We start from the raw sequence: 26,453 nt of genomic DNA, 5'->3' as shown, positions 1-26,453 counted from the left end.
ACGGGGCGGGGCGGGGGCTCCCCGGGCTGGCTGTCGGGGCACGGCGGCTGCCCCGGCCTTTGCCCGGCAGCGGGACCGGCGGCGGCCATGGCGCTGCGGAGCGGCGGGCGCTGGGCGCGCCTGGGTTCGGCGCTGCGCGGCCGCAGCTCGGGGCCGCGGGACGCCGGGGACATTCCGCAACACCGCGATTTGCGGGACGCCCTCCGGAAGGTACCGAGGGGGGGCCGGGGAGCCGCGGGACCGTGGGACACCCGGCCGCGCCGCCCCGTGCGGGGAGCGAACCAGGGCAAGGGCGGCGAGCCGACCGAACGGCTCGGGGTGTGCTTAAATAAGTAAACTTCCCTCTGCCAAGGCCAGGAACGGAACCGTGTGTTCCCTGCCCGTGACCCGCCGGGTGGCAGAGCCCGGCCCGGCGTGTGCTGCTCTGGGCGGAGCGGGGACTCGGTCCTGCCGAGCAGAGCCCGCCGGGCACTGTGCCCGTCCTAGGGGTGCACGATGGACACATAACGGGAGCCTCCTGCAAAACTAAATCATAAATCAAGAGGAAACGGGGCGCTTCTGGTAACGTAGCATGTAAATTGAATGCCAAATGGCACCCTGCAAGTTACAGTAGTGCTGGCGAGCTCTGTGTATTCCCCTCCGCGAGGTCAGTGTCACCTGTAGAAGGGCACCTGCCAAAGGGAGAGAATCATCCGGTTCGGCTGCAGGGAGCCCTGGTGTGGTGCCCGCTGAGGGGCCCAGCAGCGGTGGGAAAGAGACGTCCACCTTTAACCGATGAGCCGCTGAGAAACGTGCTGGAGTTCAGTACCTGCTGCAAGGGCCAAACATCATTATTGTGGCCACCACATAAAAACATACAATGGGTTCAAAAGAAGGGAATGTAAGGCCTTATCTCAGATTGACCTGTAGGTAAGTTTCCAAATTCTAGCTGTTTGGGCAGTGCCCTGCTGTAGTTGTTTTTTTTTTTTTTTTAATGGTATGCCCTGGATTACCAGATACCGACTTTTTAACGTGAGTTTGGACCTATGCTGTCCTAACTTTCGTGGACGCTTTCAAAAATTACTTTCAGAATCTTATATTATCCTGGATAAACTTATTTTTTTTCCCAAATTTCACCTCTTCTCCAGTTCACTGTGGACAAAAGATTGTGGAGTTTATTCTGAGTCATGCAATGTTTACCTCAGGTTTGGGTTTTTTCGGCATTAACTTTCACACTTAGAGTGTTAAAATACCCCAAACCCAATGTAATTAATCAGGTTTTCTATCACTGAGATGTGTTATTGAGCTTTGGGAGAAGGGGGTGCATCTTCTGTGTTATAGAAAAGAAATCCAAGCAAGAAGGGAAAGAGATGCATGACCTGTCACTTTCTTAGTAAATTAGTTTCATTATTCCACGTTCTTGGACTCTTTGCAAAGGAGAAATAAGACGATAAAGAAAGAACCAGTAGAAGAAGCTGGAAATGAATCACCCTCTCTCACCTGGACTCATAGTGTAGAGTTTTGTAGCTAATACCATTGTGTCAAATTTGTGCTGATTCTGTCTGGAGAGAGCCTTGATATATCTGTGTATCTGCAGAGCTATCTGCCTGATGAACTTGTTCCCTGGCACGCTGCTCTTCATTACCTGCCCAGGGACAACAACTGTATTAATGAATAAACTGGTGTCCTACAGACACGGAGGACAAGGCCAGACCTTGTGAAGGTGATGATCTGGAAGATTTTAAGTCCTGCTTCTTTGTTATGGATAGGTTAAAGCACACATTGTTTTGTATCTCATCTATTTGCAGCTGTGTATTTATTGAGGACAGGGGAAGCAGCTATAGTAGTGTCTGCTAGTGCAGTGTTTACTGCTTGTGTGACACAATGCTTTTTCTTATAAAACTTTCCCCTTCCTTGTTTTTATGCCTGCCATGGCTACTGAAGTGCAGATAACAGTATTCTCTGCCTTGCTGGGTTAAGTGCAGAAAAATATATCATGGGCTAAGAGGGAATGTGATGCTATATTTATCACATAAAGCCCTGTAATGAATATATTGTAGAATAAATCACAGTAGGCAATATAAACCTGTTTTTTTCATTGTCCTGCAAATTAAAAATTGCTTCTGTAGCACTTATTTTAGATTGCTCTGATCATATTGGAAACAAAAGAAAAATCACTACTTATGTTAAATCCAGTCTGATATTGTTCACTAAAAGCTTCTAGCAATTAGTGTTTGTTTTGACTTAAGTTAAGCCTGTCCCCAGTGACTTTAGGATAAATTGAAAAGTGTCCCCAAAGTCTTTGGGAGAGAATGACCATTCAGTATCTGCAACACATTTTAAGTATACCTGTTATGTATTCTGGGGCACCCTTTCCAGTAGCTAAATCCAGATGTGAGTACCAGAGAAATCAGTGGAATGAGCAGAGCAATTCCATGAGTGAGACCTGGGTTTTTTGTTTGTTTGTTTGCATTAATTTTATTTTTTAGTATATTAAGATAACGTACGTTAAATGATCTCTAATTTCCCAATTGTTCTGAGCAGGATGAGGAAGAGACTTATAATTCCAGGGGGCTGTTTTTAGCAAGGGTATTGAAATAATCCTGTGAGTGGTTTCCTTTAAAACTTTATAGGTCACCACCCTTCCTCTTGGAAATTGAAAACGTAACTTTTCCTTAACTTGCTGAACAATGCTTGCAGTACACTGATATCCTACAGCTTGCTTCAGTAATTAGTATAACTGGTTTAAATGAAAAAGGTTTAACTTACTCTGTGTATGTATGTCTAACAGTATTCAGATACATACAGAATGCATATGGGCTGTCTATTTGTCTTTTTCTCTGGCATTAGTAAAAAAACACTTTGGGAAATGGTGAAATTTGACGTATATTTTGCTAGAGTTGCATGTACTATAAATGACATTTCATTTTATGCCCAGTGGTGATTGAGTATAGTTACACTGTGTTGTGTGTCTGTAGGATGAGAATTTCCTCCGTGACAATGAGACTCCACCAAAGGACACTGCTACTTTTTTTGCCACTCTTGGCTTGTATTATTAATTCTGTTTATTAATATATATATTAATATATATATATATATATATTTTCCAGCAGTTAATGTCTCTTCATATTAGAGCATGCAGGATCTGAATTTAATATTGACACTTCCTTTAACTTTCTGGTAGAATTTCTGTAAATTTTCTGTCAAAAAATATGGTTCTTTCTGACTACCTGCAAAATAATGAAGGGTGACCGCATTGGAGCACCTTGGATGGAGTTGGTTTATTTATCGTTGTAAGAAATCATAAACCCCTGCCTCAGGATGGTGAACTTATAATTTGCTGGTATTACAAAGAATCATTTAAGTGCTAGTTTCTCACTAAGTTGGAAGAGAGAAAACACGCAGCTGAATCTGAACAATACATGACTGGCACCTGTAATTTTAAAACCTAATTTATCATGCATCTGCGTTAAAAGCTTCAGGAAGAAAAGAGATGTGACACTGGTAAGGCTCACGGATTCTGCACTTACTGCCCTTCTGTCTAAGGAAAGCAAAATGTATTCCCAGATTCTGGGGTATTGCAGTACTCTTTTCACCTTGTGTCTGACAGAAGCATCATGCAAACATTTAGGGGCTAGTTCTCTTGGCTGATGCCAAGAATTTTTGGTAGCAATTTATCAGAGAGGAAAGCTTCATAATTCAATTTTTTTTGTTATTGGAAGAGGCAGCTGGGATACACCACTGTAATATGAGACACCATCCAGTACACCTACTAGTGCCCTACCAAGAAGTCCTTTTAAATCAGTGTAGGAGGGGAGAAAAAAAAAAAAAAAAGAGCTTCAACTGATTTAGGCAAGCTCTGTAAAAAGCTTTTTCTCATAATAGGAAAAATGTCACTTTCTGTACAAATGCTTCAGTGTGTAGCAAAAGTGCAATAAAGGCACTTTTATAATCAAGGCTCCTATTTGTTACTTGGTATCAGAGTAGTGCATGCATCTGAGATTGCAGTTGTGTCCTAACGCTGGATTTTTTTTCCTGACCCATATCAATGTTACAACAGATTTCCACTGTATTTAGTTAGACTTTTCAGTGAACAGTTTTTAGTAGAAGTGGGCCTAGTAGATACTTTTGTGTCTCAGATCTAACTATTATATTGCTTTCTCATTGCCACATTTGATTAGGCAATACAGTTATGCATTTATGACAAATAAATTTTTGTCTTAATAAGCAGTTTATGATTGAGCAAACACCTGGGGTTGATACAGGTTTTGTCTGACAGTTCAGGTGTGATGGTATGGGCTGCAGTGAGAGAACTTGTTTTGTTCCTGCAAGGGTGTAACCCAGAGTCAGAAGGAGGACCCAAACCCCAACATCACTGCCTCTGGTGAACACTATGCTATATCCCATCAGCATCTCTGTGTTGGAAAGTATGATTTGCAGGAGCAAAAAAAAAAAGAACTTGCTACAGTCTGTATCTCTTTCAGAACTCGATACAAGGAGCCTGGATACTATTCCAGTGGCCAGTGCTCCCTGTCATCCAAAAGACTTGTCGAAGATCAGTGCCTAGACTGGCACAGAACACAGTTTTGATGTTGTACGACTACCCAGGCGTCTGCCCTCAGATCCTAGGATTAGCTGTATCCTCAGCACTTGCTTTTTCACAAATCTTGGGATCCTCCCTTTTCTGCTGTACTCTTGGATAGGGCAGTTGAAGGGGTTGTGGTTGAGTGTGCAGGGACTGCCAAGGCACTCAGGTCTGCACAGGAGGGGTTTGTCTTTGCAACTGTCTTTGGAAAAATGACGTAAGGAGGGAGAAGGTGTTGGCTGGGATCATGTCTGTTCCTTCCCAACTGGAGCTGCCTTCTAGCCTCTCATTCCTCAGGAAATGGTTGAGCAGGGCTCAGCTCCAGGGTGGTGGGCTGAACCTTTCGTTTCCTTAGTATAGTGATGATGTGTCCCCTCTCTGCTTCAGCAGTGGGGCTCCCAGATGTGCCAGCAGCTGCCTAGGGTGGAGGGCAGAACATGCTTCTGCACTCCCTGGCAAACTTGTAGCATTTTTTAGATTTCAGTAAGTGTTGGCAAAAACTTTGTTATTGATTCAAGATTTAGATTTTTTGGTTTCCCGAAGTAAAAACTGTAGCCAGATGTATAGGACCAAAAAAAAAAAATCAGTATTCAAATTTCTGAACCAGTAATCAGCCTTGCTTTATCTGTTAGGTTTGTTGCAAGGAACTGTGTTGCTGTGAAAATGAAGAAACACAATGATTTAAACAGAAGCGTGTCTAGATACTGAGAAATGAATAGACCAGGCGCAATTGCAGAATACTTACGAAGTGCATGCTTTTTTTTTTTCCATGGAAAATCAGATTTTGTAAAAGTAGATGAGGACAGGTATGTTTTATTACACAATGAGAAGCTGCCAACTCTAGCATTATAGGGGTTTTGCCTCCACTATTTTTTTTCCTCTGAGAAAGGGAAAATTTCATTTAGTTATTGTTTGTTCCCATATTTGGTGATCACTGCAGGTTTTTTTACCCAGTGCAGTAGCAGATTGCAGATTACTTTGTTGCCTGTGGCACAGCTTAATTGAAAGTGCAAAAAGGAATTGTGGTGCTCTAATTAATCAGTTTTAAATACATGTATTTCCCATTTAAGCCTTATATTTTCCAGCTATTAGGAAAATTTTCTGTTTTTTTCTCCTTATATAAGCCTACTCAATATTGGTTTAAAATCCACTGGAAGCTTCTTTGGAAGGTCAGTTCTGGCCACAGCTGTGTGCAACAGCATTGAAGAAATCCAGTTTCTTTTTTCTTCTCAGTGATATATTCCAGCTGGCTTGAAGTGTCCTCTTCATCCAGTAGGTTTTTTTCCTCTGTGTGGGCTACATCCTGTCCTGCAGGCACCAAGCAGAGCCATTTGCTTCTGCACATGAAATCTATGAAAAGCTGGGGAGATCAAAGGTTAGAAAAGCTTAAGACAAAATTACTTTATTTTTATTCTTTATTTTAATTATCAGGATATTCTGCTTCTAGGACTTTTTTTCTGCCACACGTTTTTCACAGGGTAATGAAATGGATGTCTACTTTTAAACTGAACTTTTTCAGTTCAACCCCGTATCATCATGGAAAACGTTTTCTTGGCTTGTTTCCAGAAACAGTCTGATGACAGCTCAGAGTATAGAAGTTTCCATATCATCATTGAGGCCCAGCCTCAAATCCGTTATGCAACTCTTGTAGCTTGTCATTTGTCCAGGTGTGTCATGTTATATTTGGCTGGGTAGCCAACTGGGGATATGGAGTAAGAGATGCATATTATATCCAAATACCAACTCTTCTATATTGTGGGCAAGAAGAGATTTGTCTGTGAAGCAGAGAAGTGTTTTGGCAGCATCTGGGACATTTGCTATCTTGACAGGACCCCTTGCACTGCAGTGAGTTGTACTTTACACAGATCTCCTAGGTGAGCTCCTAACTAATAATAGTCTGTTTTATAGGAGAAGTGAGGGCTATCCCCCTTGTTTCAATTAGTATTAAAAGAAATCCCAAACCAAAAAACAAACAAACAAATAAAAACAAACACCCAAACAACTCCCAAAAAACCCATCCACAAAGAAAACAATCCCCAGGAAACAGTCCTGCAAAACTTCCTGAAGACCTTTGCCTTGTGCTGGTGGTGCATCCTGAAAGAGGAAGCAGTGGGCTGCAGCTTCACTCTCTAGATTACTGCAGACCACAGGCAAGCTTGCAATAATGGATTTTGCTTGCCAGAAGAAAGTGCACTAAATAACTTTGTATGAGCAGGCAAGGTTAGCATTGCAGGGAACATTTTCTGGCTGCTGTGTGGTTAAATCATATTTGTTTAATGGGGTTATTTTTAGCCTCTTGTGGTCTTTTAAATCTCATACTGCCTCTGCTTCTGCACCCAATGTCATCGCAGACTGAGTGATTGCCTCTTCTGCTGGGGCACTGAGCCTGTCAGGTCAGGCTTGCCCCCACCCTGCTCATGGTCCAGGCACGTGGGCAGCTCCTGGCTTCTGCTAGGGTCTCCTAGCATGTGTCGTGGGGACTGGAAGCACAGCACTGCCATCCATCCTGCCAGTGCTGGAGGGACTTTATAAATGCAGGAGGTACAGTGGGACATGGTTTTGCCTGCTACATGCAGTAGACATTCTCATCAGTGAGCTGCTGTGGCAGAAGCTCGGTCTCTTCACAGACCCTCTATGAGGTAGCAGCTACAAGGAGCCGGCCTGCTTCTCTCATGCACTTATATTCTCCATGGTTCTGTCCTGAATGTGTTTCCACACCTCAGTCTCCTTTCCTGTGCCCTTTCCCTACCTTTCTGAAGAGTGTTACTGGGAAAGGATTGTCCATCAAACTTTATTTAGGGCTTTGGAGGAGTCTCAAGAGAGTCAAGGAAGGCTGTGACCTCCAACCCCAGGAGTGAGAAGAAATGAGTAATATATTCTGAGAAACTCATTCATGTCTGCTTGGGATGCATGCCTTGGGGGAACCAAGATAGAGATCAACATGTGGGAAGTGGGGAACTGCACTTTGGACTTAGGACTTTTCTTCCATGTGTTTTTCACAGGGTCATGAAATGGATGTCTAGTTTTAAATTGAACTTTTTCAGTTTGACCCTGTATCATCATGGAAAGCCTTCCCCAGGTCCTCCTGGGGAGCAGCTGAGAAGACCTGCACAGGCTGCACGTGTGGCCAGCCAGGAGCTCACCAGTGGGGTCCTGGCTGCCTTGCACCCCTGGCGTGGGTTGTGGTGTCCAGGTTTGGCAGCACCCATGTGTAGCGCATGGGTTTTCCACCTCAGCTTTGCCTTGCATCTTTCTAAACTACTGCCTTGACCCCAGCACAGTGTTGCTACATGGCTGAATTGTCTCACTGTGCAGTCATTGCTGCCTGTGGTTTTGATTTAAGCTAAAGGACAAATGTTGTTTTGAAGGCTGTTAATGATTTGCTTTATTTATTGCTGATATGAAAAGCAAAGGAATCTCTGGTCTTGAACCTCCTGTTCAAGTAATTGTTGTGCTAATGTCTAGGTATAACCACTCAAAAACTGTCATTAGTGGTTTATTGTTTATTTATTTGCTTTTTACATTAAAGATCCTATTAACTGTGTAATCTTTGGCTATTATATTAATAGAGCTGAGTTCAATTGCTGTAACTTGATTTAAAGGGAAAAAATGCTCCTAACATAATATGGAACAGTTATGTCATAAAATCATAGAATCATTGAATGGTTTGGGTTGGACCTTGAAGATCATCTATTTCCAACCCCCCTGCCATGGGCAGTGATGCTGGTCACTAGATCAGGTGTCTCAAGGCCTCTTTCAACCCGACCTTGACCACTTCCAAGGACAAGGCATCCACAACTTCTCTGGGCAACCTGTTCCAGTGTTTTACCACCCTCTGAGTAAAGAATTTCTTCCTAACATCTAATCTAATCCTGTTCCCACAGACTCCATTTAATCTTCTTAATACAAAATGCCTTTTTCTTAGACATTTTCTCTTGCTTCTCTAGTAAATTAGTCTAATCTCAGCTGAAGTATAACTCGCAGGAAACTTTAGTAAAAATTTGTGCCATTTTTTTAAGAATTCAGTTTATTGTTTCAAAATACATCATTTTGCTAATACTGTGTTGAAATTGTATGCTGTACAGTTTTATAACGGGTACTTAGAGGAGGTATTGTGTGTAGAACTGGTATGGTCTTTAATTTCTGAATTGCATGATAGAAGGTAAACATACTGGTGAATAATGAAAACTAATCTTTAACTGCTGTAAAGGACATATGTACCTACTCTCAGTACCTAAATTAATTCAAGTGCAGTTTTTACTGTTGTAGAATGCATTTACTTTAGAATGCAGAATAAAGTGGCAATTGCTGATGTTTCTGGGTAGTTGCTGGTACAATATCAGCACAAAATTCTGAGCATCAGCACCATATCTTTTTGTTACTTTTCTCATTTAAAGAATATACTAAGTTTCAGTGGAAAATAGTCCAAACTATGGCAGTGATTTGGGGGGATATTTTCATTGCTCTTTTCTGAAGAGAAATTCAAATTACCTGTTTCTAAAAAAATCTGAATTTGTGTCTCTGTCCCCTCTCCAAACCTGTCATGGCATTTCCCCAGTTCTGGGCAGGAAGCCACAGGTGCTGTTTTCACAGAACTTTGTCAAGAAAGTTTCTAACAAAAACACTTATTTTTCTTACCATCATTCAACATGAAGTGAATTTGTTGGCTTGATGCATTTCCCACTGGGCAAGTGTCCAGTGTTTTTAATAATTCACAGCTGATAACAGCCCTGAGGCCATTTTTTGGAGGCTTCCCAGCTGCTGCCTGAGCTCATGCTGGGATGCAGGCTAAACCAAGGCTGCCTCCAGAGCCTAGTTCTTTAGGTTTGCGTCTTCAGTGTTTGGACAAAGTAGCCTGAGAAAAACACCGGTTCGATACATGAGACTTACCGTGCCCTTGCTGTCAGGAAAACAACAGTTTTTCTTGTGGTTTACTGGTACTTCAGCAGGCGGGAAAGTTATATGGCTCCTTAATCAACTTTACATCCCAAATGCCACTGAGATTTGGCAAGCTAGATCAGGTGCAAAGATTTCTTCTGTGGCTGGGAATATCTGTCAGATGTCATCTGTAGTATGCAGTGCTAAATATTTCTACTGATAGAAGTTTTAGATCTTGTTATGGTTGTTGTCCTAGTGATGGAAGTCTAAATGCTGGCACCCATGATTTCTATGTTTGTCATGATAAAGCTTATATAAATAAGCTGACCAGCTGCTCACATACTGCTGAAAGCTTGCTTCTGTATAATTGCCAAACACTGGATGGATACCTTAAGGTTTAAGTTAAGGTGCCTACATAATGTATCTGCAGTTCAAGTGTAAAATATATTTCTAGAGGCAAAAACGTGGGGAAATTGCTAAAGCCAAGGAAAGGGACAAATCAGATGGTTAAGTCCAAAGTATTATTTGACCTGTCTTCAGCAGGGTTTTAAGGAAATGTTAAATTTTGTGCTCATTCACTGCTGGTCTGAACCTTTAAAAATACCTGTCCTTGTTTGGGTTAGCTTTTCTAGGCAGGCATGACAATACCCAGTAATCAGTGCTGAAGCACCAGCCAGTTGAGCAGTACTGTAGTTCTCCAGCAATTTGGCTTATGTTTGTATGTGGTAGTACAAGGAAAGGTGTTGCCCCAATCCTGTTATGATTATAAAATAACATGTCTGATTTTTTGCAAGCAATTTGTGACTGAAGCATAAAAGCTTTTGACAGGACTTATTTAAACCTTTGCAAAAACACAGTGAATGGTCCAATAGCTAAGAAGAAACTGTGGATATCAGTATCTGGACTGTGATTTTTATTTTTTTTTAAAGCCATACACAATTTATGGTTTGTGAAATGGGGTTTTCTTTGGGGGTTTTATTGTTGTGTCATGCAAGGAAGATCTTGTACCTCACCTGGTAACAGGTCAGTTCTATTAAGCAATTTGAGTTTTATGCAAAGGCACAGGTGCAAACCTGCAGAGATCATGGCTTAGTCATTCAGAATCTGCTTAACTTCAAAGGTAGCTTTGTTATGTAGGCTACGAAACACTTGGCCCAGTACCAGCTACAACAAACAAAACTGTGTTAGTATACTCACCACGTATTTTTGCCAAGATGCATCAAAATACTGGAACAAATTTTTAGTATGCTATTTCAAGTATTCCCCTGGGTGTTATCCAGTGAACATTGCCAGATGCTATTACAGCCCAAAAGGTGTTTCACCACCTTCAACATCGAGGGTCAGCATCTTAGGATCTGAATATATGGGATATGGCAATATAGAAGAGAAACATGAGCTCTCCTAGATAGGGTTCTGACAAGTGTTTTTTTTACATTGATGATTAGGCCTGTGTTAATCAATACAACAGAAGGAGAGAGATAATAGTTACTGAATGAGTTGAACATCCAGTATACGAATTTCTCAGAATTTGGTGAGACAAGCACAAAAGTGATCTTTCTGTTACCAGCACTGAAGTATGCTTATTTCTGTGGCCAACTGAAAGGCAGAAAGCAGCCATATATGGGTTGAAATTCTCCAAAGAATGTGCAATAAATAGATAGTTTGGAAGAAGGTTCCACAGGGTCTCAAGAACACAGCAGTCTAGGAGGGAGAGGATTCTATTTCCAGCTCAAGAAATAGTTAGCACCACAGGACTTGTTTATTTAGTGGAGAAAGAAGACTAAGAGGAGTACGTTCTTGAAATAATAAATTGTCTCTTCATGAAACCGCATACTAGTAAAATCATGGTCACAGGTTAAATGCATTACCTTTCTGTTGGGAACTGGTGCTTGTTTTGGTAGGGTTTAGTTTGGGGAGAGGATGTTTCCCATTTGGACCCCCTTGTGAGGCAGACTGGGGTGTGTGGTGCCCTTGGCTTCATGGCAGAAGCAGCCTGTGCCAAGGCCTGGTTTGGGCTGCAGAGGTAGGTAGAGGTGGGCACGATCCAGCTGCCTCATGATGAGCTGGTAGGCAGCAAGAACACACCTGCAGGCTGCCCACTTTGCTCCTTTCCCATGGCCATGGAAATCTGGGCCTTCCTGGAGCAAGACACCCAGCTCTTGCACCCTGAAACCTGAAAGTGTTGCTGAATGTAGTGGCTGTACTTCAGATATGTTTGCTTGCAAAGGCTGGAAAGGACACTGCAGCCTGAACAGTGTCAGGGCTGTAGTCAGGAAGCTTAGGACACTGGCTTTTGGAAGGTGTGCAGCACTAGCAGTAGCACAGTCAAGAGTTGCTCAGGGATTAGATTGGGGAATAGTGTAAATTTTGGAAGATCATATTTTTCCTGTACATGTTCTGTCAGACTTGTGGGGAAGTCTAAATACAGACTAGACGTAAATGCCCTGAACAGCACTGACTTCCTTGAGAGTTTTTCAGGCAAAGGGAGAGGAAATGAATCTCTTCTGTTTGAATTTCTTGGTACTGTGTATGGTCATCAAGAACAGATCAACCTTTCTTGCCAAGGTTCCTTTGAGGATAACACAGATTTCCCTTCCCTCCCTGTCACTTTCTAGAAACTGTACCCAAAAAGGTAACAAATGGGGGAAACACCCATTTTCATAGACCTTGGAGAGGTTTAAATTAGCCCTGAAGGCCCTGTTTAGTAATTGCTAAAAGAATTATTCACCTTTGCCTCATTTCATTTGTTGTAATAGTTGTGGGTGAGTGGAGAATAAGGAAATCCAACAGGAAGTAAGAAAATTAGTGGGCTTTCAAATTTTTTTCCCTGTATATTATTTTTTCTTTTTCTTCTTGAATTACAGTTTTTAGGTGAAAGTAGTCAAAAGTTTTCGTGTAGGATGCCTGTGTTTGTAACTTGTACAATTTGTTTTCCAAATCTAGATCATTGACAAAGAGATTAATCCCTTTGTGGACAAGTGGGAAGAAGAAGGACAGTTCCCAGCACATAAAGTGTTTAAAATCCTGGGACAGGCTGGATTCCTTGGTGTGGATAAGCCAACAGGTAGGCAAGTGTATAACTCCTGACTATTAATAGTGATAGACTCAATACATTAATTTGCTTTTGCCCCAGGTCAAAGCATGGGTTGGAATTCATTGCAAAGTTTACTTCTTTTCCTCAGTCATATACCTGCTGGTTACCAACTCTGCAAATACACAAAATAACATTGTAGAGTACATACACTGATATTCTTCTAAATACAAATGTATTTAGATACATAACTTGTATGACTGTTATTTTAAAATTAGGGAAATGAACTTCAATTTTCAATGCAAAATCTGTATAATAACTTTTCTTCTGGATCAAGATACATATGAAATAATCCAGATCTTCATTAAAGAAACCACAATTTGTAGGCATTGGAAATGTTTTAAGATTTGGCTTATTATACTTCCTGAACATGCAACCTCTCCATGATTTCAAAGGAGGACGATAGTGTGGCCTTTAGGCCAGTATCTCCTGGATTGTCTTTAAAATGCACTATTCCAGCCCATAGAAGCCTGAGCAGAATAGGAAGCTGATGACACAGAGAGCAAGTTTTTGTGTGTCTATATATGTAGATGGCACAAAAAGTCCGGAGGAATAGGAATTATTTCTGCTCTTCAGCTAAGATACATATTCTGCTATCTTTTTTGTTTGTATGTGATGTAATATATAACTTTTTTCTTTTCAAATGCTACTGTTACATGTTCAAGTCAGAATTCTAAGTGATTTTTTTACCCCCATTTTCCTATATTCAGGGCACCCTGAAGTGACAGTGAACAGTTAATGGCAGATAGTTTTCTATATGGAGCAGCCCACTCAACCTTAGCTATGCCACACCACATCATGATATTGCTAAGGCACAGGGTTCTGTGCAACAAATTATGTCTTTTTTTTTATCACTTAATTTCAGAGGAAATATTCCCTCTTGAAATGAATTTATATTCTTACAATGTGGAAGTTTGCCCCACAACTCTTCAGCTGTTAGATCTCAGAGAACTGTTGGGCTGGGATTGTCTGACAAATCCAATTAGGTCTGAGCTGGTATTTCTTTACAGAACTGCTGACAGTTCAAGATTATGCTTAAGATCTATTTAAAGGACAAATAGGATTACTGTGGGAGAGAGAAAACCACTTCTACTTTCTGCTATAATTGTTTGATAGGCAGATTTGGATTGCATCTAAGTGGGTTTCCTTTGCATTGCTGATATTTGTGTTGGTTGTAATAATGGTGCATTGCATGGCTGACAGATTTCAGTTCTGCCTTCTTATATTCGTCTCAGGGCATACAGAGGCTTCAGCTGGGGTAAGGAACCTCAGTGCTGAAGGTGCTGCACATAAAACGTTACGCAGGTGGAAACTTTGTATAATGCTCACAAAATACCTGGACAAGAAATAAGGGGAGTGAAATCTAGTGAAGGAGGGACTTGTGGAGGTAAAGATGGCACAGAAGGTTGCATGCGCTGATTACGCTTGTCATACTCATGTTTAAGACTATTTTAACTTTGGCTTTGGTGTTTGTATCTAGCTGTTAATGTAATTCATTTGACCTCTGCAGCTACATTTTATAAAAGGTATAAAAAATTGATAAAATCCTCAGCAACCTGTGATCCATCTCAGTTCAGTATTGTTGGGTACAGGAAGTGCACCAACTCCTTGGAAGATGCTGTCTTTGCAGCATTCAGTTGTGTGGCAGAATGTCACCAGATCAAGCTTTGCTCTGTAATGGTGTAATGCCACCAGGTACATCCTGAAAGTCCTGAAACTTTCTCCTGATGGTAAGTCAAAGTAAGATGTGTAACAGCACAGTCTCAACTGCACAATTTTGGCAAAGCCTGAAATTCTTTGTATTCTACAAAGTGCTTAGGCTTGCTGTATGGTTAGTGTATACTGTAAAATAAAATTAAAAGATCCACCTTTTATACTTTGCTCAGCCACTTCTGTTATTTATTTGCTGTTTGCAGAGGTAGAGAAGTCTCATGAGATTTGAAGAAGCCAAGAGCAGTGAGGAGCTTTGGAGGATGTTGCAGGAGGTTTGAAGAAGGGAGGTTAAATTGATTTGAGGAGAGCAATTGCAGTGCAGAGCACTTGTGAGTTAACAGTCTGCCCTGCTTTCTCTTTCATAAACCAAAATTATCATGCTGTATCTCTTCAAATCCAGATCATAAGACATTTTCTTTAAAGAACAGTGATTTTTTAAAGTTAATTCAGATTAGTAGTAGTTACAATTTTGAAATACAAGTTTTATTGAATGTGTTTTCCAAGATTATTCTGTCAAGTATGAAGGGTTTTTCTTCATGCAGAAATAATTTTGAAGCTTTTTGATTGGGCATAAATGGGTTGCAAACTTGTTTTGCTTAGATAGAAGGAAACATCTGTTGGATTTCAGATTTGTTGAAAGTGGACTTTTTCCTGTGTAAACACCATTCCCTTTATGAACAATGAGCTGCTTAATGGGAGTCAGTTTTTTAAAAGAACGTGCCTTACATATGTCCCTTATCACTGGAAACTTTCTCTGTGTGGAGAACTGATTTGGGGCACTATTTGTATTGCAAAGGCTCTGTCAATTCCCACTGTATGCAGTTGTGGGCTACAAACTTGACAAAGCTTTTCCTGTATATTTTTTCACAGTTGTTTACACAGTAGTTGGTTCTAGTGAATATTGGCTGTAGTTCAGGATGTTCATTGGAGGTCATGTAAACACTGTGGGCAAAGCTCGGTCATGCACCCATAATTGGAGAATTTTTAAGATCATCAGTAGATTTAACTTACTGTCTGGTCAGTTCTCTGCCAGAGAAAAGTTTTCTCTTTGAACCATTTTTCCACTCTGGTATTCTTTATATGACTTAAAAATAGTGCTTATGTTAGTTTTCCTTAGGAAAAAGTTTGTGTTCCATTACATTGCAGGATTCTTCCTACTAATAAAATACATGCTGAAAAGTGAACATCGTTTATGCATAAAAAGTGTCTTTTTGCTCTATGCAAGATGTGTTTTACAGAATTACTTCATTCAGGATTAAGAGGAAAAAAGCAGCATCCTATATACTTATTATTCTTCATTAATGTTTACTGTGCATTTCTCCATAAATTATAAAATTCTGAGTTATTGAGCTACTGCCAGTTCCAAAACTAAGGGCAGAAAATGTTAGGGCAGGCAGTAGAAATATTTAACCAGTCTTGGTAGTTCGCCATTGTCTGTTTTGCTAAGGGAAGTGGGCAAGACATATTCTTTGAACTGTTTTATGTGCAGATTAGATGAGATACTGGATTAAAAGCTGAAAGTATCTTTGTGGTTATTTGTGATCTTACGGTTTATGAATCAAAGCTTTGGCTGTTGCTAAATTTTAGGATGTGTTGCCAAAAATGCAGGCTCAAAATGTACTGTGTGCCTGTATATGCCAATGCAGAGGATTAAAAATTGTTTTATCAGCTGATGTAAAAGCCCAGGAATCCTGTAAAGGATGGGAGAGAAAGGTTTGTGGCAGGGCAATATCTGCTTTCCTGCATATTCACATGGCATCACTGTGAAACATGAGTGATAACAATGCCTGCTCTTGGTATTTCTTTAGTGTTTACACTGGCAGTACTGTAGGAATATTTAGTGGAATGTGTTAGGATCCAGAAATAATTATGACAAGTTTGTCCAAATAGAAGCCTTCATTTATTACTGTCAGGCACTTAGCAGTGAACTTAGAAAATATGTTCTTATATATTTCAGGAAAATTAGGTAACTGTGGTATGATTTGCACATGGATGGGAAAGTGTAGTTCTACACTGTCTGTCCCCTTTCCTTACTGCTGGGATAAATGCCAGATTTGGGACTGGAGAAAGTAATAATCAGTACCTTCTTGTCACTTCAGACAGAGAAGCATCTAATAAAACAAAAGTAATGTTTCAAATGATTGATTGCACTGCAATTGGAAGATGATGCAATACCTTTCCTTCAGAAAGCCTGTTTTATTAGAAGTGTCTCTGTTGAATGTGGGGAAGGAATATAGATCTGTACTGTCCTCTAAGGTTCATTTTGCTGTCTTCTTCACCAGTATACATTTCACTGGTAAAACGAGACCTTGGGAGAGTTTGGGCATGGCGAGTCACTTGGAAAGAGTGTATGGGGTTATTTTTTCCCCTTTCTGTAATACTAAGCCTTGGTATTACATGGAATGAACATAGGAGGACCTGGGAGGAGCAACAACTAGAAAGGAATTTACTAGTTCAGGTGAAACAGGGTTTGATGGTATCTAAGAAAGTAAATGGAAGATGTTCAGGTATTTCTGTGGATAGAACTAGGAGGGATATATTTGTCAGAAGTTAATTAATTTGCCCCAAACCATTTCTGTGTGGCAGTAGTGGACCAGCTGCAGTGCTTGTTCTTGGTTTAGTAGGTTTAAGTATAGTCAGTTTAATTCCCTTCTTGATCATTTTCCCACTTACAAAAGGGTGCAATAATAGTTAATAAATAATAGTTGCACTCTAAATCTTTGCAAGAGAAGCCTTTGGGCCATGTTTTCAGACATTAATGAACCAGTAAATCAGCACTCTCAAGTGCTTACCAGCTATTATTTATACCTGTTTTGCAATCAAGAAATAATTTTGATAGGCCTCCAAAAAACAGTAGACCAAATCAGTCACTGCTTTATTTGAATCATTTTGATGACAAATTTTGTGATTTGTGGCCGGGGTTCGGAGACCTTGATCAGGTAAGTATAAGAAGTTTCAGGTGCTTATTGGACCTTCTAATCTGATGGATTGGATTGAAATCTCAGGAAAACAGAGTTTTGTATGTGTATATACACCTGAGTTCTGTATAGTTGAGGCTTCTTTTTCCCTCCTTCAGTGTTGTGAAATGCTGACTATTCAAGTCCCATCTAGTATCCTGCAAGTGCATGATGAAATTCAGTTGAAAATTGTAAGGGGGGGGTCAGTTTGTTTGCCACATTTCACAGATAATCAAATATTTCTGATCAGACAGGGAAATGGGCAGTTGAGTTCATCTTTGTTTTTTTCCTCAACTGTGCACATGACTTGGGAAATGGTTGTGCTGCTTTTCTTCGCGGCTGGTTGGGAAATGCAGTGGTACCTCTGGAAATAGCTTGTTCAGCTATCAATAGCAGCCAGCAGAGAACTGACTACTGAAGGGCGCCCAGTCTTTGCAGAAGAGATAATCTTCCTTTAAATGTGTTGTTGATAGAGGGATCAGATTAGTTCCTGGGATTCTGCTTTTGTGCTTCAGATAAGGCAAATCCTTACACTTGTGGCTTGTAATGCAGAGCACAGCAGTACTTCCTGCAGTTCAGGTGTACTAATCACAATGTCTTAGGGGTCAGACTTAGGGATTTCTGAAATCTGGTATGTGTAAAGGTAGTTACAGGTCATGTCAAAATTATATTGAGAAGGCAATTTAAAATGTCTTTTCCCTGGAGAAAGTTAGAAGCATCTAACTGGAAACAAATACTCACTTATATATGTGCAATTAATGCTCAAGCTCTTGACACACATTTCACTCACAGCAGACCTTCCATGCCAAATTCACTTGTGTATCACAGGCTTTGCACAAACTGTCTGACCCACATGATGTCTTGAATCTGACTAGGAGCACTTAGAATCTGCTTGAAGAGATGAGAGCAGTTACAAGCATCTGTCACTGTTCTGTCTCTGGTCTGCACCTGTCCTACTCCGGGCTGTGTAGCAGAGTCTGTCCTCTATTGTACTTGACTTTCCTCCAGTTTTGTAGGAAATTGTTGGGTTTGGGGATTTTCAAAGAGATATATTTTTATACTTTTTAGAGATATCTGCTAAAAATCTGATGTTCTTGATGTTATAATTGTGAAGGAGAGAAGAATGCACACTAAAGAGAACAGTTGAATATATTAAAGAAATATGAAATAAGATAACATCTGAAAAGAATATAAGGATTGAGACATCATTAAGCAAGACTGTTCAGGAAGTTTTTATTAGAGGAGTTTTGTTTATTCTCTACTTCTGTAGATTAAATAGCAAGACTGTCTCTTGACAAAGCTTGGCCAATGAAAGAGCTTATCCTAAAACAACCTGGGTATTACAAATCTCTCTAATTTACACATAACTGTCTTTTCCCAGGCTCAAGTTTCTTGACATTAGTCATATACATAAATGGCATAATTTAAAGTCTTTCTGAAAGTATAAATGTACCTCTTACGCTTCCATGTCAGTACAGTAATTGTGGTGAGTTTGGAAAAATTCCTTTTGTGAAGTGTAGGATTGATTCAGTTTAACCCACTCATTTTTGCATTATGAACTGCTGGATGTGAAGGTCACTTTCTTCCATGGGGCTGAAGTGGGGAAGAATATTGTTAAACAGTCACTTGAATGTTGACATGGAAAATGTCTGAAAAGCTGTTGATTTGTCAGCACTTGCAGATCTCATTTTACAAATTTTGAATGATATCTGTCTTGAAGAGTGGATTCTAAAAGATTGCGGTAAAAGTTTGTTGTTCCTAGTTGTGTTTCTATTCCCAGGATTTTAGCATGATCAGTTGGAGTCCAGGCTGTGCAGACCTGAACATGTATGGCCAAATGAGAAGAAGAAAAAAAAAACAACAAACCCAAACAAAAAACCAGACAAGAAATATATTTAGTTTTAGTTCTCCTAACATTTCTAATCCCCGATGACACAGTTCATGCAAAATCTCACACGTCATTAATCTAATCCCTGGGGATCTTGCAAAAGGCCTTAGTCACTCCAGCATCTGTAAGGAAGTTCAGAGGTCCCTGTAACAAAAAAAAAAAAAGTGCCTTTTTATACAACTGAAAAACAGGTCATGTTCCTTTTCATGGCAGGAGATTGGGAACCGGATGATCTTTATGGTGTCTTCCAGCCCAAACCATTCTTTAATTCTGTAGAAAGGAGGACAGGCAAAGGCATGGAGCCTGTATTGGTGAATCTGTGTGTGACTTGCTTACAGGATAAGTAGTGCACATAACACTTAGCAGCTTCATATGCTATACTGTAAAAGACAAAAAGATGTCAGGGAAGGATAATTACATAAGGAATTTACCTCTTTGGGGCTTATTATTTAGATAAGGCAAGAGCTGGCCATAGTTTTCTTACTTGGTGGACTGGAATAAGTGAGTTTGTAGGCAGAGATGCAGAGAACTGAAATGAATTCATTTTTAACTCTCATTTAATAATGATATGCACATCAGAGAGCACATCGTATCTTCTACTAAGTGAAGTAGGAGGTGAGAAAATTGGTTTTATTCAAAAATAATTCTAAAGTCTATTAAACTGGTCTGAGAAGTGTTTGGATCCTACACTCTGGTTTGTTGGCACAACCCTGTTGAACATCTTTTATAGGGTTTTTTTTTTACATAATGCACTGTATTGTGAATTTGAGATCCAAAAAATAAATCCAGGTACCCTCAGCTTCTCAGCTGATTATTAAATTTTTTAAAAAACAGTGAATTGTTTTTGAAGTGCTGATACATTGGAGACAGGAGCTAAGGATGTTTTAAAACTTCAAAACTCGTTCTTCAGTCTGAGTGATCTGACCAGTGCAAGACAAGTGCTTGGCTCATTTGTGGGGAGACAAATGGGTATTTGGGGCCATCATAACTTGAATTGCATTATTTACTGTGTGCTTTGCAACTCTGAGGGATATGTAAATTCCCAAGTTCCCTGAACCAGAGGCTCAGGTGCATGCAATTATTCTTTCCAGCAGTAATATATACTCCATATGGAAAAGTAATATTCTCTTCTGTGTAGTACTTTGTAGTGATAAACATGATTGTATATATGTCATAAATTTATGCATATATTGCAATTAAGTATGTGTTGTTTTATACATAACTTGTATATATACAGAGAGAGAATTTTTTTTTTCTTTTTATTCCATTAAATCATAAAAACCATAGAATACCAGTTGGAAGGGACCTCAAAGATCATCTGTTCAAATTTTTCTTGGCAAAAACATGGGCTGGACAAGATAGCCCAGCACTCTGTCCATCTGAATCTTAAAGGTGTCCAGCACTGGGGAATTCACCGCTTCTTTGGTGAGACTATTCTAATAGCTGACTGTTCTCACATGAAAACTTTTCATTTTGTGTATAATCAGAATCTCCCCAGGAGTTCCTCGTACCCATTTACCACTCATCTCCTCCACATGATTTCTTTTAAGGAGAGAGTTTCCATATTTGATCATCTTTGTGGCTCTTCTCTGAACCCTTTCCAGCCTGCCCACATCTGTTTTTTGTAACAGGAACCAGAACTGGACACAGTATTCCAGTCATGGCCTAATGAGCGCTGAGTAAATTGGGATAATGACTTCACTATCTTTGCTGATGTTGGTTGTGCAGCTCAGCATCCTGATGATTTTCTGTGCTGCAGCAGAACACCACTCACGCACTGAACTTGTCCACTAGGACCCCCAGGACTCTTTCCACAGAGCTGTTCCCCAGCCAGATAAATCCCAGTCCTGCTTAGGGAAGATGTTCTTTCTGCAGACTAGCATCAATGTGCTGGGTGTTCAGTGTGGTAGTCTTAATGGGTTTTGTTTTTCTGGTCTCCTACATGTTTAAAAAAAATGGTGCAAGACAGCATCTTATAAGTGAAAACACACACAGCACTCAGGGCAATGTGGATTGATATCCACAGGGAATGAGTGCACAATGCAGTGTGAAAACAAAGAATGGGAAAGTAGCGAAACCCTAAGGGTCTGTGAAGTAGGATCAGTCTTTAGGGGTGGAAGGAGCACTGAGCCGGACTGGTGGGTTGGATGTGCTGGGCAGAGTCTGTGGCAGTTGCTTCTGCAGTGTGGTGCCAGTAAAACTGAAGTAGCTGTTTTGGTTATTGTGCAGCTGACCTTGCTGACAGAAACATTAGGAGGAGAGGTGTCAGAAGTTTGTTGGGGCAGAGGTTGGAGACCTGGCACAGGACCTGGGAGGAAATGGGAGAGAAGCAACAAGACAGGGTGAAGATTTGTTTAACACTTTTATTCCAGGTGTGTTTGGTATCCTGCTGTCATTACAAAGTCATGATCATCTGGAGGAAATACACTTTCACCCTGTTTGCAGAGGAAAAAAATAGGACAAGTGTGTGTCAGTTTAAAAAAAATTGTGAAAAAGAGGTTAGAATAAAAACTTCATTTTTTAAAATTATTTTCCTTCCATCCAGTCAAGAAACCCTTTAAATACCTTAATCTTTTAAGGGTTTTTCAGTAACATAAAAGGGTTGGAACCTTTTTGAATGCAGAGATTTGTGAAAAGTATCTGTGTAAGTATTTGAATTGTGGACCAGCTGTGAGAGACAAAGTAATAAGGAAAGTGTTCTTCCAATCACCAGAATTTTGCATACACTGAAATTCAGTTTAGTTTTTCTGTTTTACAGAAAAAGTTTTGAAGACCTCTGTCAGGTTTTTTTCTGGGTGGTTTTTTTTTTTTTTCCTTTGTTTTGTTTCTTAAGCAGAGGCATGGGAAGCCATTTGTGATAAACAAAGTACTTTGCAGGGCAATGTATTTCCTGAAGAATGTGTCTGTTCTCTTTGTACCCTTCCTGGGTGGCCTAGAATAGCTGATTTCTGTTATCTCTAGGGCAGTAGCTATAGTTTTCCATAGCACTACAAGCCTGCTCTGTGGTCTTGCCTGCCCTGGGAGATACCTTCAGTGCTGGGTGGCAGGAGTCAGGATCATGGCCTGGCTCTGGAGGGTGGCAGGAACTTCTTGCGTGGGACCTTTGGAACTCCATGACCTGTGTACGTGCACTTCCCTTGGGCCTGTGAACTGGCAGAAAATGAGCGCTTGCCCAGAACCTCCACCACTTACAAATCAGCTTCATTTTTACATCTGAAAAGGGAAACCAAGATGGAATTAATGAAAAATTTCCTTGAATGTGTATCACAGGGGAAGGTGTTTGAGTTTTTCGTGGCATCATTGATGCTTTATAATTCTTTGAAGGTGACTTGAGTCAGCATTTCTTCTGGTCCTATATTGTGTGTCAGAGGAAATGAATAGGACTGTTCTCATCCTTACTTTATTATTCAAGAACAGGGGTCTCTCAACAGAGCAGAAGATCAGTGAGTAATAAGCCTTCTATAAGGAATTTTTTTTTCCTCTTTACATTATGTATAACCTGTGAAACTCATTCCACAGAAATCACAAGGAGCAAAAGTTTAACAGGCATCCAGAGGTTGTTAAATAAATGTACAGATGGTGGCACCATCCACAGTTACTACAGGGAGGGTAATCATATTTCTGGTCATCAGCTGCTCATTTAGCAGGTGAATACATCATTTCACAGCTTCTTGTACTTTGTGGCCTCACCAACTCCCCCCTGAATAGCACATCTAGCATTGCTCCGTGTGCTGAAGTCTAAGCCTGGCAAAAACATTCCAAATACATATTTGACTTGTTCAGGATCCTTCCCCAGCCCAAGAAAGGAAGCCTTTAATTAGTCACAGAACCATAAAGTTTGGAAAGGACCTCTTAGATCATCAAGTCCAACCATTAACCTAGCAGTGCCAAGTTAATTTTTTGCACTTTTCTCCGTCTTTATATGTTGGAATGGTTGTGAACATGTTTTTTACAGGTCATTACTATCCATATTTATTTTCCAAATCTTACCAATTGTTTTCAGCCACCTCTATCTATTTGTATTCCCCACTGAGCCTGATCTCTTTCTTCTTGCTTTTTTTCCCTTTTGAGAGGATTCTGGTGGGTGCTTGTGTAACTCTCCTAACAACTTCTATTTGCTGCTTCTTCTGTTTTAACTGACTTTGGAATGACTGAAGGTAATAAAAATAGTTTGCAAAAAAGTAGCGAACATTTGGTTTTAAGGAGGAGGAAATCATCTTTTATGGTCAGATATTTTTTGCATTACTAACGACCTCAAGGTCCTGAAGACTGATAATATTGAGGCTTTTTTAATCAGCATAAATCACCAGCTGTGCATCTATTCTTTAAAGTCAGTGGCATTTAAGAGAAATTTAGACAGATAGACTTTGTATTGTGTGGAGAGCTTATGAAAGATTAAACGGCATTTTTTTCCTCAAGCTAGTAATATGCTGTGTTTCCTTTACCTGGTCTTTTGTTTGTTTTTGCTCAATAATTTTTTTTGTGAGTTATCTTTTGGAAGATAAATAGATTATTTTACTCACTCACCATTTTAATAGGCTTTTGCTTTCCAAGTTTCTCTTCTCACAACTGAGCAGTTGAGGTTGAGTCATCTGGTATCATGGAATTCCATGTTTACAGACCAAACCAAAAAGTCTCTGAATCCATTTTACTGGTTTTTTGGGCTTTGATTGTTTGCTTGTTTCAGGTAGAATAATGAGGGGGGATTTTCCCTCCAACCTTTATTTCCTCCCTTCCTCCCCCCAGAGTGATAGCATGGAAGCAATTTGCTCTTCTGTTGCTGGAGTAAAGGAGCTGTTAGTTGAGTTTGTCACTCAGAGCTGATCAGGAAATTCTTTCCAGTGTGTCCAGATGCTTCCTGTGCACAAGGCTGCTGTCATACTTGTCACATGATTAAAAAAAAAAAAAAAAGAAAGAATTCACACTGAGGCTGCTTTTTATTTTGCTTTTAACCAGGTCCTTTGGCACCATGGAGGGAGGACAGTGACACTGTGCTTGGGGCTGTTTGGAAAAACAAAAAGGAACCATGTAAAAATTTTATTTATGTATTTTTAAAGCCTTATTTAAAGCCAAAGTCATATTCTGCACATGTCAGATTCTGAACTGTTTAAAAAAAGTAGTTCTGGCAGCTGATACTTTTATCAGTGCTGCAGTTCAGAGGAGGAGATTTTGGCATCTTTGCATTCTGGGGGGGTTATTTTAGCTGATCACGATGCATCCTCTGATCTCTTTGTGGGTTGTATTATTCTTTTACATGTTTCTGCATGGGAAAAGTTGTGTAAGCTGTACGTTCTGGTTGTTCCTGCAAAACCTGTGGGCTGCTGGAGCTATAAAGGAAACAATTATGCACTTGCTACCTTTGGGAAGGTCTCAGCTGGACTCCGTGGCACCACACTAACAAGATGCCCAGATAAACTGGATTCTCTCAAGAGTAAAGGCAGTTTCCTTACAACACAATATTGGGAATCCCATCCTCTATCTCTGCCCTGGTTGAAACTCTGCATCATCAGATCCCACAGCCCCAGAGGCGGATGTGGAAAGAGGTGAATACAAGAGGAAACAAACACCAGAAGGAAAATTCTTTACACACAACTCATTTTGACAAGAAATGTTCTGCTCCTTCTAGCAGAACTTTGTAACTATTTTCAAGATACTAATTTCACTTTATTCCAATTTTGCATTTATTTCTTGCTACTGAGAATCCAGTTTCTTTTCTCCTAGAAGATAGGTGAATATTTTGGTCTGAGAAAAGTTTGCTTTATCATCGACTTATAGTCACCAGCAGATCTTTAATGCACGTGAAAGATGCTATAAATTCTGCTAAAGATGCTCTAAGTTCTGCTGGATGGTACACTTAAAACTGAAGGAACCCTCAGTTTTGGAAGGTGCCCACTGAATATGCTTCTGCAAACTGGTTGTGCAAGAGTTGGCCTGGCCTGTGAAGTCACTGCATTGTCTAACCCATAAGCAGCTCCAGGGGTTTCAGAGTATCACCTCTTTGAGATGGGTCAGAATCTGGCCACTGCACAGATTCTGTGGTGCTGCCTGCTAAATTAGGGAAGGGTGGGAAAGTACCCATTTTCTGTTGGGAAACTGGAAAAACAGTGGGAGATAATGAATTGGACTTTCTCTAAAGATATTTTTCAAGCGGTTTAGTTAGGTGTCTGAAACATAAAACATGCAAATGCGGAGGATTAAAAAAATCTTCTAACTTTGATCTTGCTAAAGGTTTAACAGGTTTTAATTGCTCCCAGGTTTCAGGCAATGGACTTTGAAAAATCTAAGATGCAAAAACTAAAATGACGAGAATATAGGAGATTTTTACCATTGCAGCAACCACTGTCTAGATCTATAGCACAGTAGGGTTTTTGCAAGGAAAAAATGCACAGAAAAGTGGGGAGGGTGGAGAGGGGGACACATGCTATGGTGTACCTTGTGCCTGCATGATGGGCACTCAGGAGACATCCTCAGGTCTTCCGTCACAATTTCAAGCTCTCTGGGATTCATGCTGAGTTCTGTGGATAGGCTGTCCAGCATGGCTTTAAAATTTTTTGCCTGGATTTGAGTAGATCTGTGTTTGTGGTGTGCACGGTCCTCCAGTGATGGATTTAGTCAGGAGAAATTGAGTAGAGTGTGGGTATGTGAACATGGCCAGTAGATCTGGGGCTTGAACCTGCTCCCTCTCCCACCACTCCAGTGAGCACTGTAATTAGCTTGTCTGTGATGGAAGGTGGAAAAAAGTCTCCAGCAGAGACTTTCCCTGTCCTAATGAGAGATGAAGCAGCACATGTGGAGGGTGATGATCTCTTACAGTGGCTACTAGCATCTCCTTTCCTGTCATTTGAATGAAGACACTGGTAGTGCTTGAAAGAAAAAATAGTTCATATTTTAACATGATTTTTCCCTTCGTTTCACTGTTTTATTTATTCAATGGGTAGTTGTGAGCTGTATTCTGTAAATGTCTCCACATACTGAATTATCTAATTTTCCATGTGGGAGTACAGAATAAACTTTAGAACACAAAAGATTGCATGGAAAGGGGGCATTAATTATACAAAATTACCATCAGAAGACAGGTTATTATACAGAACATTCTTTTTAACGTTATGAAACAGCTTTTAATTTAATACTAAGTCTGAACTGACAACATTCAAAAATAATTACAAAGCTTTGGAGTTTAATTTCTTGTAAGGGAGTATCCTTAAAGGTAGTTGTTGAAGCATACTAAGTAAGTTTTGGGGGAAAGAATATTTAAATATAAGTTCTGCTGAACAATAATAAAGGGATTAATTGAAATCATTCATTTCTGGTCATAAGAGAACTTGAAAGGTGAAAATGGAACAATACCAGAATTCCTCTCTG

General features: G+C 40.2%; 1 protein-coding gene across 1 annotated transcript in view; it reads left to right on the top strand.

Annotated features, from left to right (window-relative positions):
• Positions 1-27: 27 nt before the first annotated feature.
• The window catches only part of LOC136297491 (probable acyl-CoA dehydrogenase 6), an 81,731-nt gene continuing 55,305 nt past the window's right edge, over positions 28-26,453 (top strand). Inside the window, exons 1-2 of the mRNA XM_066197437.1 lie at positions 28-210; positions 12,386-12,506. Of these exons, the coding sequence (XP_066053534.1) occupies positions 88-210; positions 12,386-12,506 (244 nt within the window). The 5' untranslated portion in view covers positions 28-87. The remainder of the gene's footprint in view (positions 211-12,385; positions 12,507-26,453) is intronic.

This window comes from Chamaea fasciata, unplaced genomic scaffold (genome assembly GCF_029207755.1).
Source record: "Chamaea fasciata isolate MVZ Bird 193981 ecotype frontalis unplaced genomic scaffold, bChaFas1.0.hap1 SCAF_1, whole genome shotgun sequence".
NCBI classification, from domain to species: domain Eukaryota; kingdom Metazoa; phylum Chordata; class Aves; order Passeriformes; family Sylviidae; genus Chamaea; species Chamaea fasciata.
The sequence above is the reverse complement of the archived record's forward strand: the minus strand, read 5'-3'. Positions and strand labels throughout refer to the sequence as shown.